This window comes from Typopeltis vanoorti, chromosome 13, assembly GCF_054136105.1.
Source record: "Typopeltis vanoorti isolate ZY-2024b chromosome 13, IOZ_Tvanoo_1.0, whole genome shotgun sequence".
Taxonomy (NCBI): domain Eukaryota; kingdom Metazoa; phylum Arthropoda; class Arachnida; order Uropygi; family Thelyphonidae; genus Typopeltis; species Typopeltis vanoorti.
Window position 1 is genome coordinate 2,799,930 of NC_143561.1, and position 14,531 is coordinate 2,814,460.

General features: G+C 37.2%; 1 protein-coding gene across 1 annotated transcript in view; it reads left to right on the forward strand.

Moving 5' to 3' along the window:
* Positions 1–14,531, forward strand: part of zda (peptidyl-prolyl cis-trans isomerase zonda) — a 308,048-nt gene that overhangs the window by 16,192 nt on the left and 277,325 nt on the right. The window contains exon 2 of the mRNA XM_090402905.1: positions 2,606–3,014. Within this exon, the coding sequence (XP_090259031.1) occupies positions 2,649–3,014 (366 nt within the window). The 5' untranslated portion in view covers positions 2,606–2,648. The remainder of the gene's footprint in view (positions 1–2,605; positions 3,015–14,531) is intronic.

Below are 14,531 nucleotides of genomic sequence, written 5' to 3' on the forward strand. Positions count from 1 at the left end.
TCAGGGTAAAGAGCACAAAATCTGAACCTTTCACAGTCTCCATTGGTCTCCATCAAGGGTGTGTTCTGTCACCCCTCCTTTTTGTAATATTTATGGACTGGATTGATAGGCACAGCCAAGGCAGTGAGTGTTTCAGAATTGGAAGATGTAGCATTGGACATCTGCTTTTTGCAGATGACCTAGTTCTGCTTAGCTCTTCCACAGATGACCTCCAGCGGACCCTGTATGGGTTTGTAGCTGTTTGTGCAGAAGCTGGAATGAAGATCAGTGTGGCCAAAACCGAAACATTTGTGGTCTCAAGACAACCATCCCAGTGCACGCTACATGTGAGTGGAGTCCCACTGAGGCAGGTGGAGAATCTTAAATACTTTGGGTTCGTATTCACGAGTGATGGAAAGTGGAACGAAGAGCTAGATACTCAGATTGGCTCAGCAATCCCAATATTGTGGGAGCTTGGCCGTTCAGTAGTATTGAAGTGGGAGTTAAGCCAGAAGGCAAAGCTGGCTCTCTTCAATATACTGTATTTCCTCTTCCTCACATGTGGTCATGAGAGTTGGGTAATGACCGAAAGAATGAGGACATGAATCCAAGCGGCTGAAATGAGGTTCCTTCGAGGGGTGGCAAGCTGACAAGACTCGACAGAAAGTCAGAAGCTCTGCAATTCAGGAATCCCTCAATACTCAACCGCTGGTTCTCTGTCTTAAGAGATCACAGTTACGTTGGTACGGGCACCTGGTCAGAATGCCACAAAAGAAGTCCCCCGGCAGACCCACCCAAAACCTTGGATGGATATGTTTGGGAGTCCCACTAGAACACCTGAGCTTGGTGGCAGAGGATCGTGACCATTGGAAGTTCCTCTTGCAGCTGCTGCCAGCACAACCCAGTTCGGAAAGGTGGTCCTTGAAGATGAATGACTGAATGAATTAAAAATTCATTCATTCTTTTTCGAATGTGCGATATTTGCTTAATACATAAAATATATAATTAAAGGTAAATTAATGGCAAGAAGTCTGGTTGAAATTTCCTCCATTTGGGGAGAGATGCTTTTAAGGTAGCAAAACTTGCTTTTTCAGAGCTCTATTTGTGAAAAATGCCAACTAACACCTCTAGGTAGAAATAGGAAGTGGCTACTACTGAGTTCCATCTCTCCAGAGCCTATCTGTCCCTTCATAAGTATTCAGTGCAAGCACCCAGCTGGCTCATTAATGGTCAATACACACTGAAGTTCATTTTTATCCCTTAGCTTCAGTGTTTCTGATGATTATGTATTGATTTCAGTCTAGCACACATCCTACACAAGAATCAAAACCATGGTTTGCTAGCATCTGGAACTCGATTGCTTTTGAATTATTTTTTTTTCATGTATTGATGATGATAAAATCAACTTATTGCAGAATAACTATATTTTTGCCTGCTTATTCAAGTCATCTTTTTTTATTATTAGTTCAATGTCATCACTCACGAGAGTCAGCAGTTCCTCTAGAGCAGTGTTTCACATTCTTTCTGTATTTGCTTTCACCTTTCAAAATTTTAGCAATAAAATTTTAGTATACCCAGTGGCGTAGCTAGGGGTGTGCAGAGGGGGCTGGGTGGCACTTTTCATGTGAGACACAATTTTATTTTTTGATGATACTTCTATTTATGTTAACGTAATAATTTTCTTACTTAATTAATAATTTGTTTTCAACACTTACAACTAAAATAAACATAAACATAGTGTTTTGGCTTTTTGTAATATTATTGGTGTGTATTGAGAGGGGCAGCAAACTCAGGGATCGCCCTGGGTGGCAAAACTCCAGCTACACCACTAGGTACCCCCCCCCCCTCAGGAAAATGCAACATGGGAGAAGTTATGTCATTCAAACACAGATAATTTTACTTATTTTTTAATGTTTGTTATAATAAATTACAAACATGTGAATCATTTTTAGCTATATGATTCCAATATACATATAGTAGAAACAAAAATTATGAAATTTAAATTTTCAGTAATAAAAAATGTTTATGCAATGTATGAAATTTAACGAAGAGTTCTGATTGCATGATTTGAACTATTGAATTTAAACTTCTAATGCAAACAATTTGAATGTGCTGTCAACCAGACACAACTAACAGGCTATTTTTAATAATTGGATACCTGCCACACATTTTATTTTAATCTTCCTTTAGATTTTTTAGTACTTTTTTGAAAAAGTAATTAAGGAATAGACTTTCACTTATTTGCGACAGCATGGTGACAAAAATATAAAAGTAAAAAAGCAGTAATTAAATTTAAAAAAAATGCTTTGTATTCCCTAATGACCTTTTGCATTAGCCCTGGGGATATGCCTACTATATTTTGGGAAAGAAACACTGTTCTAGAGATTAGAATCATTATAGATGCATTTTCTAAATAGTTGTTTTCATGAGGAAGTACTGGTTTTAATTAACCCATCAGCTAAATTCTTGATTAAAATGTTTAAAAGGATAAACTAAGTTTTATTTGTTTGAATATTTCATTCAAATGTTCCCATGTTCCCATAATTATATAATTTTTATAATTATATATAAGTAACTATGTGCATTGTATATAATTTTTAAAATTTTTATTTTTTCATTTTATCAGGACTAAAATATTGAGGAAGTGAATTAAGCATCTAGAATATAAAATGCCATCTGGAGAAACTGACAGTTCATTTCTGAATAGAGATTTTCAACAAAATGAAGATTGCAATAAGAAGACTGATTTTCAAGGTGAAGCTGAAGAATCTGAATACCATGATAAGTGTAAAGAAATTCCTGTGACTGACACCATTGAAAACATTGGGATTAATAAAAATAAGGATGTTACTCTGGACTGTGATTCTTCTTTGCAGGAATCAAATCATAGCATTCCTGCTGAAGTTAAAGAAATGTTAGAAATGGAGAAATCTGAAAAAGAAGTTAAACCTTTTCGTATTGAAGATGAAACTATTTATACACCCGATGAAAATGGATGGGTTGATATTTTAGGAAGTGGTGACTTTAAAAAAAGGGTACGTTGAATAATAATTCAGTGATAATCTTAAATCTTGATAAATGAAATGCTTAATTTATATAAAAATAAATCTAGTGAAATAAATAGCAATAAATATTAAAGACCATTCTGAAATGAATATGATTTTTTAACATGAAGTAAATAAAACTGTCTGTTTTTTACTTAAATAACACATATAAGTATTATAAAACTACTGATTCAACACATTCATCAACATTCTCATGGATACACGTTTATGTTTTTTGGATCAAGTAACAGAAAAGAAGTGAAGGAAGGCTTGAGCAGAAGAAAACAAACAAAAAATGTAGCCATATATATGGTGATTCTTTGAATTTTCCAGCAGTATATAAACAAGTAAAGAGCAGACATATGATTGTGTTGGTTGAAGCAAATGATTGAAAAGGGATAGGTATATAATGAGAGAAGATATGAGTTGTTGAGTGATATGAAAAAGAACAAGAGTCAAGATAGTGTTGTCACAGTATGACAGATATCAGCTGAGAAGGAGAGTTGCAGTTGCAAATAATTCAGTAAGTGGATTGTGTGGGAAAAATTACATACAGTATGTTTGTGTGTGTGTGGTGTGGGAGTTGACTTTGATGGTGGATAAGTTGCGCTTGAATGGTTTGGTGTCAGGTGCTTAGAGAAATACTTGTTTAGTGCATATTCATATGGAGTTTCCTCCCTTTTCTCCTCTGTCCCTATTGGGGCGAGTTGAGCTCCCTCATGGGGGTTAAGTATTTATAGCTGTAGATCCGTGTGCGTGTTCAGTGAAAGAGTGAATATCAATAGTTAGGGAAACTAGGTACGTGTATGGATGCATAGACTTGTGGATCCATGCATTAAATGAATTGAAATTAGTTGAAATTATGAGTGCAATGATAGTGGTCAAAGCTGTATAACTGAGAGGAGACCTCCACATAACCTTTAAAGGAATGCAGAGAACCGACCAGGGCTTCTGATCTAATGTCCAATCTTCACCTTCTCGTGGTGCACCCTGTTAAGTATCTACGTGGATAATGAACGAATGAGGATGGGCTGGCAATTTGGGATTTAACCGACCAAATTGTATTCTTATTGGCTTAAATCCAAATATAAAATGATAGTACAACATGACAGAGTTTTTTGCTGGCTGGGGCGTCACCTGGTTAAACAAGGCACCATTGTTTTCACCAGAGAAATAGAGTGAACAGCGAAAAGTCAGCAATTGGAACAAATCCTGAAACACACCCCAACTCAACATCACCAGCACTCGAGCGGTATTATCAATATAGGAAGCCTGAATGGCAAAGAAATGGAGCTAGCTGAAGAATTAGATAAGTACCAGATCGACATAATAGGGGTGACTGAAACAAACAAGGCAAAAATTGGTGATATCTTTCTGAGCAATAAATATGAAATATTATAATCAGGCAAAGACAACCAAGACAAGGAGTAGCCATAGTATTCAACACTAAATATGAGGCTCATCTTCTTGAATGGCGGGTAGTTTCAAGTAGAGTGATGTAGGCAAATATCAGAATGAGGAACAGGCCAATGAGACTTATTTGTGCCTATGGTCCCACAGAAGGTTCTACTAAGGTAAAAGTGGAGGAATTTTTTGAGGCTTTAGAGAAAGCAACTGATACAATGAAAAATGAAAAGTTGGTCCTGTTTATGGATCTAAATAGAGTAGCAAATGAATGTGAAACAAAAATGTTTTGGAAAAATTTGGAGAAGAGAGCAAAGCTAATAATAATGGCAAATACATCTTGGATTTCTGCTCAGGACATCAACTGGTTATTACTAACACCATGTTCCAACATAAAAATGTACACAAATTCACATTGAGAGAAGAGGCAAGGAATAAGAAAAGTCTCATTGATTTTGTTATCGTTTGATATTGATGCTTTCTCCCTCGTGCAGGACACCAGGATGTACAGAGGATTTGAAATTGGAAGTGATCACTATTTAGTCTTGAGCAGGATAAAATTGAATTTCATATTGAAAAGAATAACATATAAGAAAGTTTTGAAGCGAATAAAAGTTGAGCAGCTCTCAGATGTGAACTGTAGACTAAAATACACACATTATTCAAGAAAAAATGAAAGAGTTTGAGAACAGGAACCAAACCTTGTTTGGTTCCTGTTCTCAAACGCTTCAGCGGCAAGCCCTGAAGAAAAAACTGATTGATTCAGCCAGAGAGGCATGCGGTTAGATTAGAAAACTCACAACTCCATGGTGGACATAGGAAGTTAAAGAGGCAGTGAAGGAAAAGAAGAAAGCATATCAAAAGTTCCTTGCAAATAAGTCAGCTTGTGCTCTTAGAGAATTCAGAGATAAATGTAAGAAAGCTAAACACTGTAAAACTAGCTAAACAAAAGTCATGGGAAGGCATTGGTAAGGACATAGAAAATAAATATCAAAGTGGCAAGATATTCTGGAGGTTGTTGAAGAAGCTCAGAAATAGAGGAAAGAGTACTGCTGTAAAAGTTCGATGCAGCAGAAATTTTCATCCGCCTAGCACATCAACCTTTTACTGAAGGTCAAACCTAGAGAACGTATAAATATGTCTATTGTATTATCTCTTAGTGTTGTTTATAAAATATGTACAACCCAACAGGAATTAGTTTACTCCTTACAAAAACAAAGCATGTAAAATTGAAAATGCCAACGGAAACATGCAGCAGTCAGGAAGCCATTTGATTCCTGTTTGCATAGTCAGTCACAGGTGGCCTTCAAGGTCAGAGCAGAAAGGAACGAGTAAAATCAAACAGGAGTTCTGCAGGCCGACCGAATGGAATTAAGAACATAAGAGAGGATAGCGGCGAAAGTTCGAGAAACCAGATATCATGTGATATTGTAAGGGGGGGGGGTCCAAAAAACAATCCAAGGTATGGAATATGTATGAGGGAGATATAAGTGAGGAATTGGGGAGTGATAGAAATCAACACCCAGAGAGATAGTCACCTAGTGAGTGAACCAGGAGGAGTTGCTGCCCAGATGCGGAGAGAATCTAACGGAAGGAATCCAGAGGTTGATCTGCCATAAAGCCGTTCGAGTCTGAAAAACACGGATGTCCCGAGGCAAACAAGAAGGGAGAACTAAATGTCCAGATGCTATTCCACTCCTACAGAGTCTGTGAAAAGCCGATGATCGTAATCTCGCCCAAGTTTCCACACTGGAAAGTTTCCCTCACACCCCGCTTGCTGACCCAACGAAGTCGCTGTTCATCCATGAACTTCGAGGTTAAGGATCCTAAAGCCCGGAGTGAAAAATAGGAACATCAGATGCCGTGAGAGATAGAAATAGCCGATGCATCAATAGAAGAACATTTCACGTGAGTGTGATATCATTTGTTATAATTTATGTGCTGTAAGAAAGATATAATAACTGACTGTTGAGATTTATAGGATAGGATAGCCAGAGAATAACTAATGCGCTCTTGGTCATAGAAATTAATAGTTATGTGTAGAGCGGAGTATAGCTAATTCCTGAAGAGTTACATGGGTTTTAAGAGTGATTTGTAACTTGTAAATAGTTAAGTCTGTGTTTTGATATAATTGATAAATGAATGTATATGTTCTGATAATATGGATGCAGTTTAAACTAAGGTACTAAAATTCTTGTCATAAATTAAGTAGCATAAGTTAACTGAGTGACTGGAAAAGTTTGACATGTATTTTAATGAATCAGGGTATTTGCTATTAATATCTTGTTATTGTTGGGATACCAGAGGATTTGACGTGTGAGATATTAGCTTAGAAAAGTTTTATCAATTAACAGAATAATCAAAAGGATGTTTGTTATAAGAGGTATTTAGATAAACTGCATGAATTTGATTGATTTGAGATTTAACAGAGGATAGTTCCCGTGTACTTTTGTATTGTATATTTCTTACTTAGCATTCATTAAATAAGTGCTTTGAAATTTTACAAAAATTTGTTGACTGATCTTATTTTCATTCGCAATGCATTGATATGAAATAAACTGAGCCAGTAAGCGGGTGATCACTAGACTCATACTATAGAGAGATCCCACGACTGTTAAGACTTTTTTTGAGATTTTTGAAATTTGGTTAAATCATAGTCTGCCGGAAGTTTTCATAATTTCTTGTACCAATCTTGGGACATGGAGCCACAGTCAGAAATTAATATAAATATCCATGGTTCTCAGGTGTAAAAAATACTGAATCACTGAAGGTAATATATGTAAAGGGACCACGAGTGAATTAAGAAAAAGAGTATAAACTGAAAGGAAACGAAAAAACCAATGAACTATAAAATATTACAATGGCGCAGTCGACAGATAAAAATCCACAATAATTGAAGAGTGGATTGGATCATTTTTGTGATAAGATCAAGCCAACAAAGTGTAACTTTAGAAATATTTGAATAGATAGAAATTCTGTAAGAAAATTTTTTTTAACATGAATGCGGATAACGTAAGCTCAGATGCCACAAGTACCAACACAATGGGCGACAGGGAATTTTTTCATACAATTAATCCCCAACTAGTTATCTCACAATTCTCTGGAGAGGACCATGATGATGTATTGTCCTTTTTTATGTTTGCTGAAGAATTAAGGAACATTGGCAAGTGGTCAGACTTCCAGCTTCTGATAGTACTAAGGTGCAAGCTGATTGGCAGAGCAAAAAACTTCCTGTATTCGTCTCCCATACTGAGAGACACTTTGCAATACGAGAAGTTTAAAGAAACTGATAGCCCAGTCTTCAATGGTCAGAAGCATAGGTCCAAACCGCTGGAGATTACAGAAATGTGCGATTGAATTTTATAACAGATTGCTAACTTTGGCAAACAGCTTTATCATATAATGACAGGAGCCATTTAGACTGGGCGATGTTTCAACAATTTAGATTAGGGATGAGGGAAGAATACAGGGAAGCAGCATTCAAAAAGAAAATTAATACATTAAATGAGTTCTACCTAGCAGTAAAGGAAAGGGAGGAAAGGTTAGGCGATTTTCATCCAACATCAGGCGCCAATCAAATTCATGTTATCGCTAAAGAAATTGAATTAGGGAAAGGTGAAAAACGAAAAAAGAATCCTGAAAGTTTAAAGGGGAGGATGAAGGAACAGCAAATAGAGAAAAATGAAAACATAAGTAAGGCAAGTGAGATTAACAAAATGGAAAGAGATGAAGTGATCACCTCGAGTGGTACAGACTCTTTCACAAATAAAGAGATACACTCAATGATCAAAATAGAGGTGGAAAGGGCAATTCAACCCCTAATGAATAAACTTGACTCTGTCCAAGCAGCTGCAAGAAATCAGAGCAAGGCCATCCATAGATACCTCCAATGAGGAACAAGTAGCTAATGAGGGGGAAAGAAGAGGGGGAAGCACCCCAATGCTATAGTTGCAACAAGTTTGGGCACATAGCCAGATACTGTTATAAGAATAAGGAAAGATTCTATAGAAGTAAGCAGTTTGAAACAAATGTGCTGGACACTAGCCGCCATCCCACGAACCTACTGAGGAGATTAATGAGAGAAAGTTTGAAGCAACACACTGAATTATTGACTGTAGTTCAAGACAGAATAAAAGGGATACTGTGTGAGGTCCTACTGGATAACAAGTATCAGTGATAACAGGATTCCTGTTCAGAAAGTTAAAATCCAGAGTATCCGATTGTGTAATGGAGCTAAGGAGACCTGTGAAGCTGTGTGTAATCACAAACTCCTCTATTTATGCTCCAAACAAGCTATGAGTAAAGATTGCCCAGTCTTGAGTTAAATGTAATGCCTGAGATGCTAATTTTACCAGAAACCTCTAGACAAGGGAACCGAGTTACACTCAGGACAGATTTCTTAAAAAGTCATGGGTTCCAATGCAACTTCAGTACCCAGGAATTTTCTCTGATGGGAGTTAAATGGGTTAAGAGAAATAATCGGGGATTTCGAACTGACAAGGCCAGTAAATATAGAAGTATAAATAACCACAACAACCGGGAGGATGAAAATGCTGAGATGAGTCAAATTGAAAGAGAAATCAAGGAGAATAGTTCCTCAGAGAATGAAGGCCCTGTATATGGAAATAAAGGAGGCTTTTCACATCTCGAGTGTGAAAATGGAAACAAATCACGGGGAAGACATAGAGATTGCAGAAACTAAGGACACAATGAAAAAACAAATTTTCTTTGAAAAAGAGAAGGGGATCAACACCAGACATCCCACACATCCGAATCGTGCTAAACCATGGGTAAAGAAGGGGAACAAAAATAGAGCCTGGGGTAAGGTAGAAAGCAATTATCTGGGAAACAAATTGAACACCAAATCTAAGAAATATGGGTCCTGACCCGTGTCGCAAAAGAGAGAGCCCACACGGCGGACTGAGTGCTTTCTTATCTTGCAAATGGCCAATGAAACTGAGTATTATCCACCTCAGAGAATTTATGATCAGAGACCAAGGGACATGAGAAACAAAAAAAAAAAAAAAAAAAAAAAAAAAAAAAAAAAAAAAAAAAAATTGTCATCCATTTATTCACTGCATGAAAATTTTTCATGAAAGGGGGGGGGCCTGTGTAAAAGTTTGATGCAGTAGAAATTTTCATCCACCTAGCGCATTGACCTTTTACTGAAGATCAAACCTAGAGAACGTGTAAATATGTCTATTGTATTATCTCTTAGTGTTGTTTATAGAATATGGACAACCCAACAGGAATTAGTTTACTCCTTACAAAAACAAAGCATGTAAAATTAAAAATGGCAACAGCAACACGGAGCAGGTCGGGAAGCCGTTTGATTCCTTTTTTTCATAGTCAGTCGCAGGTGGCCTTCCAGGTCAGAGCAGAAAGGAATGAGTAAAATCAAACAGGATTTCCACAGGCCGACCGAATGGGATTAAGAACATAAGAGAGGGTAGCGGCGAAAGTTCGAGAAACCAGATATCACGTGATATTGTAAGGGCGGGGGGATCCAAAACTGAACCCAAGACATGGAATATGAGGGAGATATAAGTGAGGAATTGGGGTGTGATAGAAATCGACACCCAGAGAGATAGTCACCCAGTGAGTGAACCAGGAGGAGTTGCTGCCCAGATGCGGAGAGAATCTGATGGAAGGAATCCAGAGGTTGATCTGTCATAAAGCGGTTCGAGTCTAAAAAGCACGGATGTCCCGAGGCGAACAAGGAGAGAGAACGAAATGCCCAGATGCTATTCCACTCCTACAGAGTCTGTGAAAAGCCGATGATCGTAATCTTGCCTGACTTTCCACACCGGAAAGTTGTCCCTTGCACCCTGCTTGCTGACCCAACGAAGCCGCTGGTACTCCATGAACTTCGAGGTTAAGGATCCTAAAGCTCGAAGCGAACAATAAGAACATCAGATGCCGTGACTGATAGAAATAGCTGATGCATCAATAGAAGAACATTTCACATGAGTGTGATATCATTTGTTATAAGTTACGTGTGCTGTAAGAAAGATATAATAACTGACTGTTGAGATTTATAGGACAGCCAGAGAATAACTAATGTGCTCTTGGTCATAGAAATTAACAGTTATGTGTAGAGCAGAGTATAGCTAATTCCTGAAGCTATACTCCGGTATATCTTCAGGAATTAGCAGAAAGTGATCTGTAACTTGTAAATAGTTAAGTCTGTGTTTTAATATAATTGATAAATTAATGTATATGTTCTGATAATATAGATGCAGTTTAAACTAAGGTACTAAAATTCATGTGATAAATTAAGTAACATAAGTTAATTGAGTGACTGGAAAGGTTTGACATGTATTTTAATGAATCAGGGTATTTGCTATTAATATCTTGTTATTGTTGTGATACCAGAGGATTTGACATGTTGAATATTAGCTTAGAAAAGTTTTATCATTTAACGGAATAATCAAACGGTTGTTTGTTTGTTGAGGTATTTAGATAAACAGCATTAATTTGATTGATTTGAGATTTAACAGGGGATAGTTCCCCTGTACTTTTGTATTGTATAGTTCTTACTTAGCATTCATTAAATAAGTCCTTTGAAATTTTACAAAAATTTGTTGACTGATCTTATTTCATTCCCCATGCATTGATCTGAAATAAACCGACCCTGTAAGCAGGTAATCATTAGAATCATACTAGAGAGAGATCCCACGACTGTTAAGACTTTTTTTGAGATTTTTGAAATTTGATTAAATCATATGCTGGAAGTTTTCATAATTTCTTGTACCAATCTTGGGACATGGAGGGCGCAGTCAGAAATTAATATAAATATCCATGGTTCTCAGGTATAAAAAATACTGAATCACTGAAGGTAGTATATATAAAGGGACCACGAGTGAATTGTAAGAAAAAGAGTATAAACTGAAAGGAAACAAAAGAACCAACAAACAATAAAATATTACACTGCAAAAGGAATTAGAGATGAGAAAGGGAGCATGAAAACTGAAGAAAGAGATATCCTTGATCTATGGAGTAATTACTTCGAAAAATTGCTATATGAAACAAGTAGTAATATCACAATGGTAAAAACACTCAATAGGCATGCAGTCAGGAATACATATCCATACTTGAACTAGAAAAAGCCATCAAAAGCCGAAATGTTGAAATGCAGCAGGAGTTGATTATATATTTGACCAGAAATGCTCAAGTATCGAGGTATAAAAGTCTTACAGTGGCTGCACTGCATAGTTTAGAGGGACGAATTCCAGATGACTGGAGTAGCTCTCATAGTATATATATATAAAAAGGGAAATAAAACTGAATGTGAGAATTATAGAGGTATTTCTTTACTGAGTGTTCCTGGTAAGATTTATTCAAGTAGATACTTGAGAAACGGTTGAGAAGGATTGTGGAAGAGAAGCTTGGTGAAGAACAAGCTGGATTCAGACCAAATTGAGACTGTCAGGATCAGATTTTACTTTACGACAAATGGCTATAAATCGTTGGAGTATAAACATAGATTTCTAAGTTTTCTCAATCTTTGGCATATGACAAGGTGCCAAAAGAAAAGCTATTCAAAACCTACAGTTGTATGATGTTAATGGGACATTATATCAAGCAATACTTAGTCTTTATTTGTTCAATCTGACACCAGATTTAACATTAAACTATCTTACAGCAGTTAGATTTAAAGGAAGTACAGTAAGATAGTTTAATGTTAAATCTGAAAAAACAAAAATCTGTTATTCAGAGGAGATAATGTAATTATCTCCTCTGAATAATAGAGGAGATAATGTAATTCATTATCTATATTAATCATATTATGAAGGAAAGTGGTATTAAACCTGTTATCTAAATTGGAGATGTTAACGTTAGCTCTTTGCTTTATGCGGATGATGTTATACTTGTAAATAAATCTGCTACAAGTCTGCAAGATTCCCTGACTAAATGGAATAACAGTTGTAATAGATATGGTATGAAAATCATCAATAACAAGACAAAGACGATGAAAATAGGCAGAAGCATTGAAAATATCAACTGCATTGTGAATGGAGAACCTATGGAACAATTAAAACATTTCTTTGGCACAATCTTTAGTGAAGATGGTAAATTAAATATGGAAATAGACAACAGAATCAATAATGCTGGTATTGTAGGAAGTCAACCGAATACATTTATGTGGAATAAGAGAGAAATTAGTCAAAACACTAAATTAGCTATATACAAAACAGTGTTCAAACCAGCAATCCCATCCACCCCTCCTCACAACAATATGGGGTTATCTTCTTCTGCAGCTTTTTCCACTTAAGTAGGGTCGCTGTTTGTGGTGAGTCTCCTCCACAACCTCCTGTCTTGGGCTGTAGCCACATCCAAGTTCTTCATCCTCAGGTCCTCCTCCACCATCTTCCTCCATCTCTTCTTTGGCCATCCACGCTTCCTCTTCCCCTGCATATCCATCTGCATGACCTTTCTTCCCACATACTCTTCCTCCCTCCTCATCACAGGACCAAAATATCTTAACCTTGCCTCCTGTGTCTTTGTTCCTAAGTTTGTAACTTTCACCGTTTCCTTTACATAATCATTTCTCAGACAATCCTTTCTGGTCACACCGCACATCCACCTAAGCATTCTCATCTCCGCTACCTTCATTCTGATGATGTTATTTTTCCTCAGGGCCACAGTTTCCATAGCATACATCATAGCTGGTCTCACTACTGTCCTGTAGATTTTGCCTTTAAGATTGATCGGTACTGCATAGCACTCCAGCCATCTCTCTCAAGTTTCCTCCATCCTGCTTGTATCCTGCATCCCACTTCCTTCTCAGTCTCACCATCCTGTTTTATTGTTGAACCTAAGTATCTAAAGTCACTGACCTCCTTGATGACATTTCCTTCCAGCTCTAGATCTCTCCTGGCTGCCATCTGCTTTGCAACACATATACTCTCTCTTACCTCTGCTCAGTCTCATAGTTATAAAAACTCTCTAGGTTATAAAAACACTATATAACAGGGCAAAATTAATCTGTTCAGATGACAATGCCCTAACCACTGAACTAAACCACATCCTTAACACTTTCTTAGCCAATGGCTACAATCCCCAAAAAATATTAAAACCAGTTACCCCCCCCCCCCCCATAACAAAGATTACACTAAATCCATCACCATTCCTTATATCCGGGGCACTTCTGAAAAGTTAACCAAAATCTTCAATATGACCTGACCTGACTACTTGTTACAAACCATATAAAAAATTGGCATTCCTTATCAGCTCCACCAAAGACCAACCACTTCCTCCTAGACCCTTGCAGCTGTAAACTGTCCTACTTTGGCCAAACAGTCAGGACAGCAAATATCAGGATTTCTGAACACAAAGACTACATCCAATTTCACCAATACAGCCAGTCTGGGCTTGCAGACCATGCTCTGAATACCTGCCACAGAATATGTTGGAAGAATGCCAATTAATATACCGCAGTAAATTTAAATCTGAAAGATTGTTCATGGAATCAGCCTCAGCTCTAAAAAAAACTTTCCAAACCTCAACAAATTTGGGTGCATGAGACTGCCCCAAATTTGGGAAGCTTGCATTTTGAGAACTTCAGCCCAACAGCCAAGACAACCCAATATAGCCTGCTAGAGGGCACCTTTAGGACTTTAGGAACAACAGTAGTTTTCTCTCTTCTGCCTCATTTGGTTTTTGTAGTGCCTGCATGCACGTGTCATAGTTGAATGTTCCCATGAAGATGGCAATGTGACATTGCCACAATATAGGAGGTATTTATTAAAGTTTCTTTTAATTAATATTCCAGTCATCATCGTTATCAAATTCCTGCCATGTACCCTCAAGGGGGTATACAGGATATGATACTACTACACGAAAAATTTACATCATTACTAACTTCCTATCTACAATTTTCCTCCAAATCAATCTGTTACTTGCCAAGACTCCAACATTATCAGATCTTATATTTCTATCGTCTGTGGCACTTTGTACTGTATCAATCCACCTATATCTTGGTCTTCCTCGGGTTGTTTTCCAGCCAACCTGGCAGAGAACACTTGTTTTGCTAATCTTTCCTCTCCCATTCTGTTTAAGTGACCATGCCGCCTGAGATTAGCTCTGCTAACGGATTCCTGG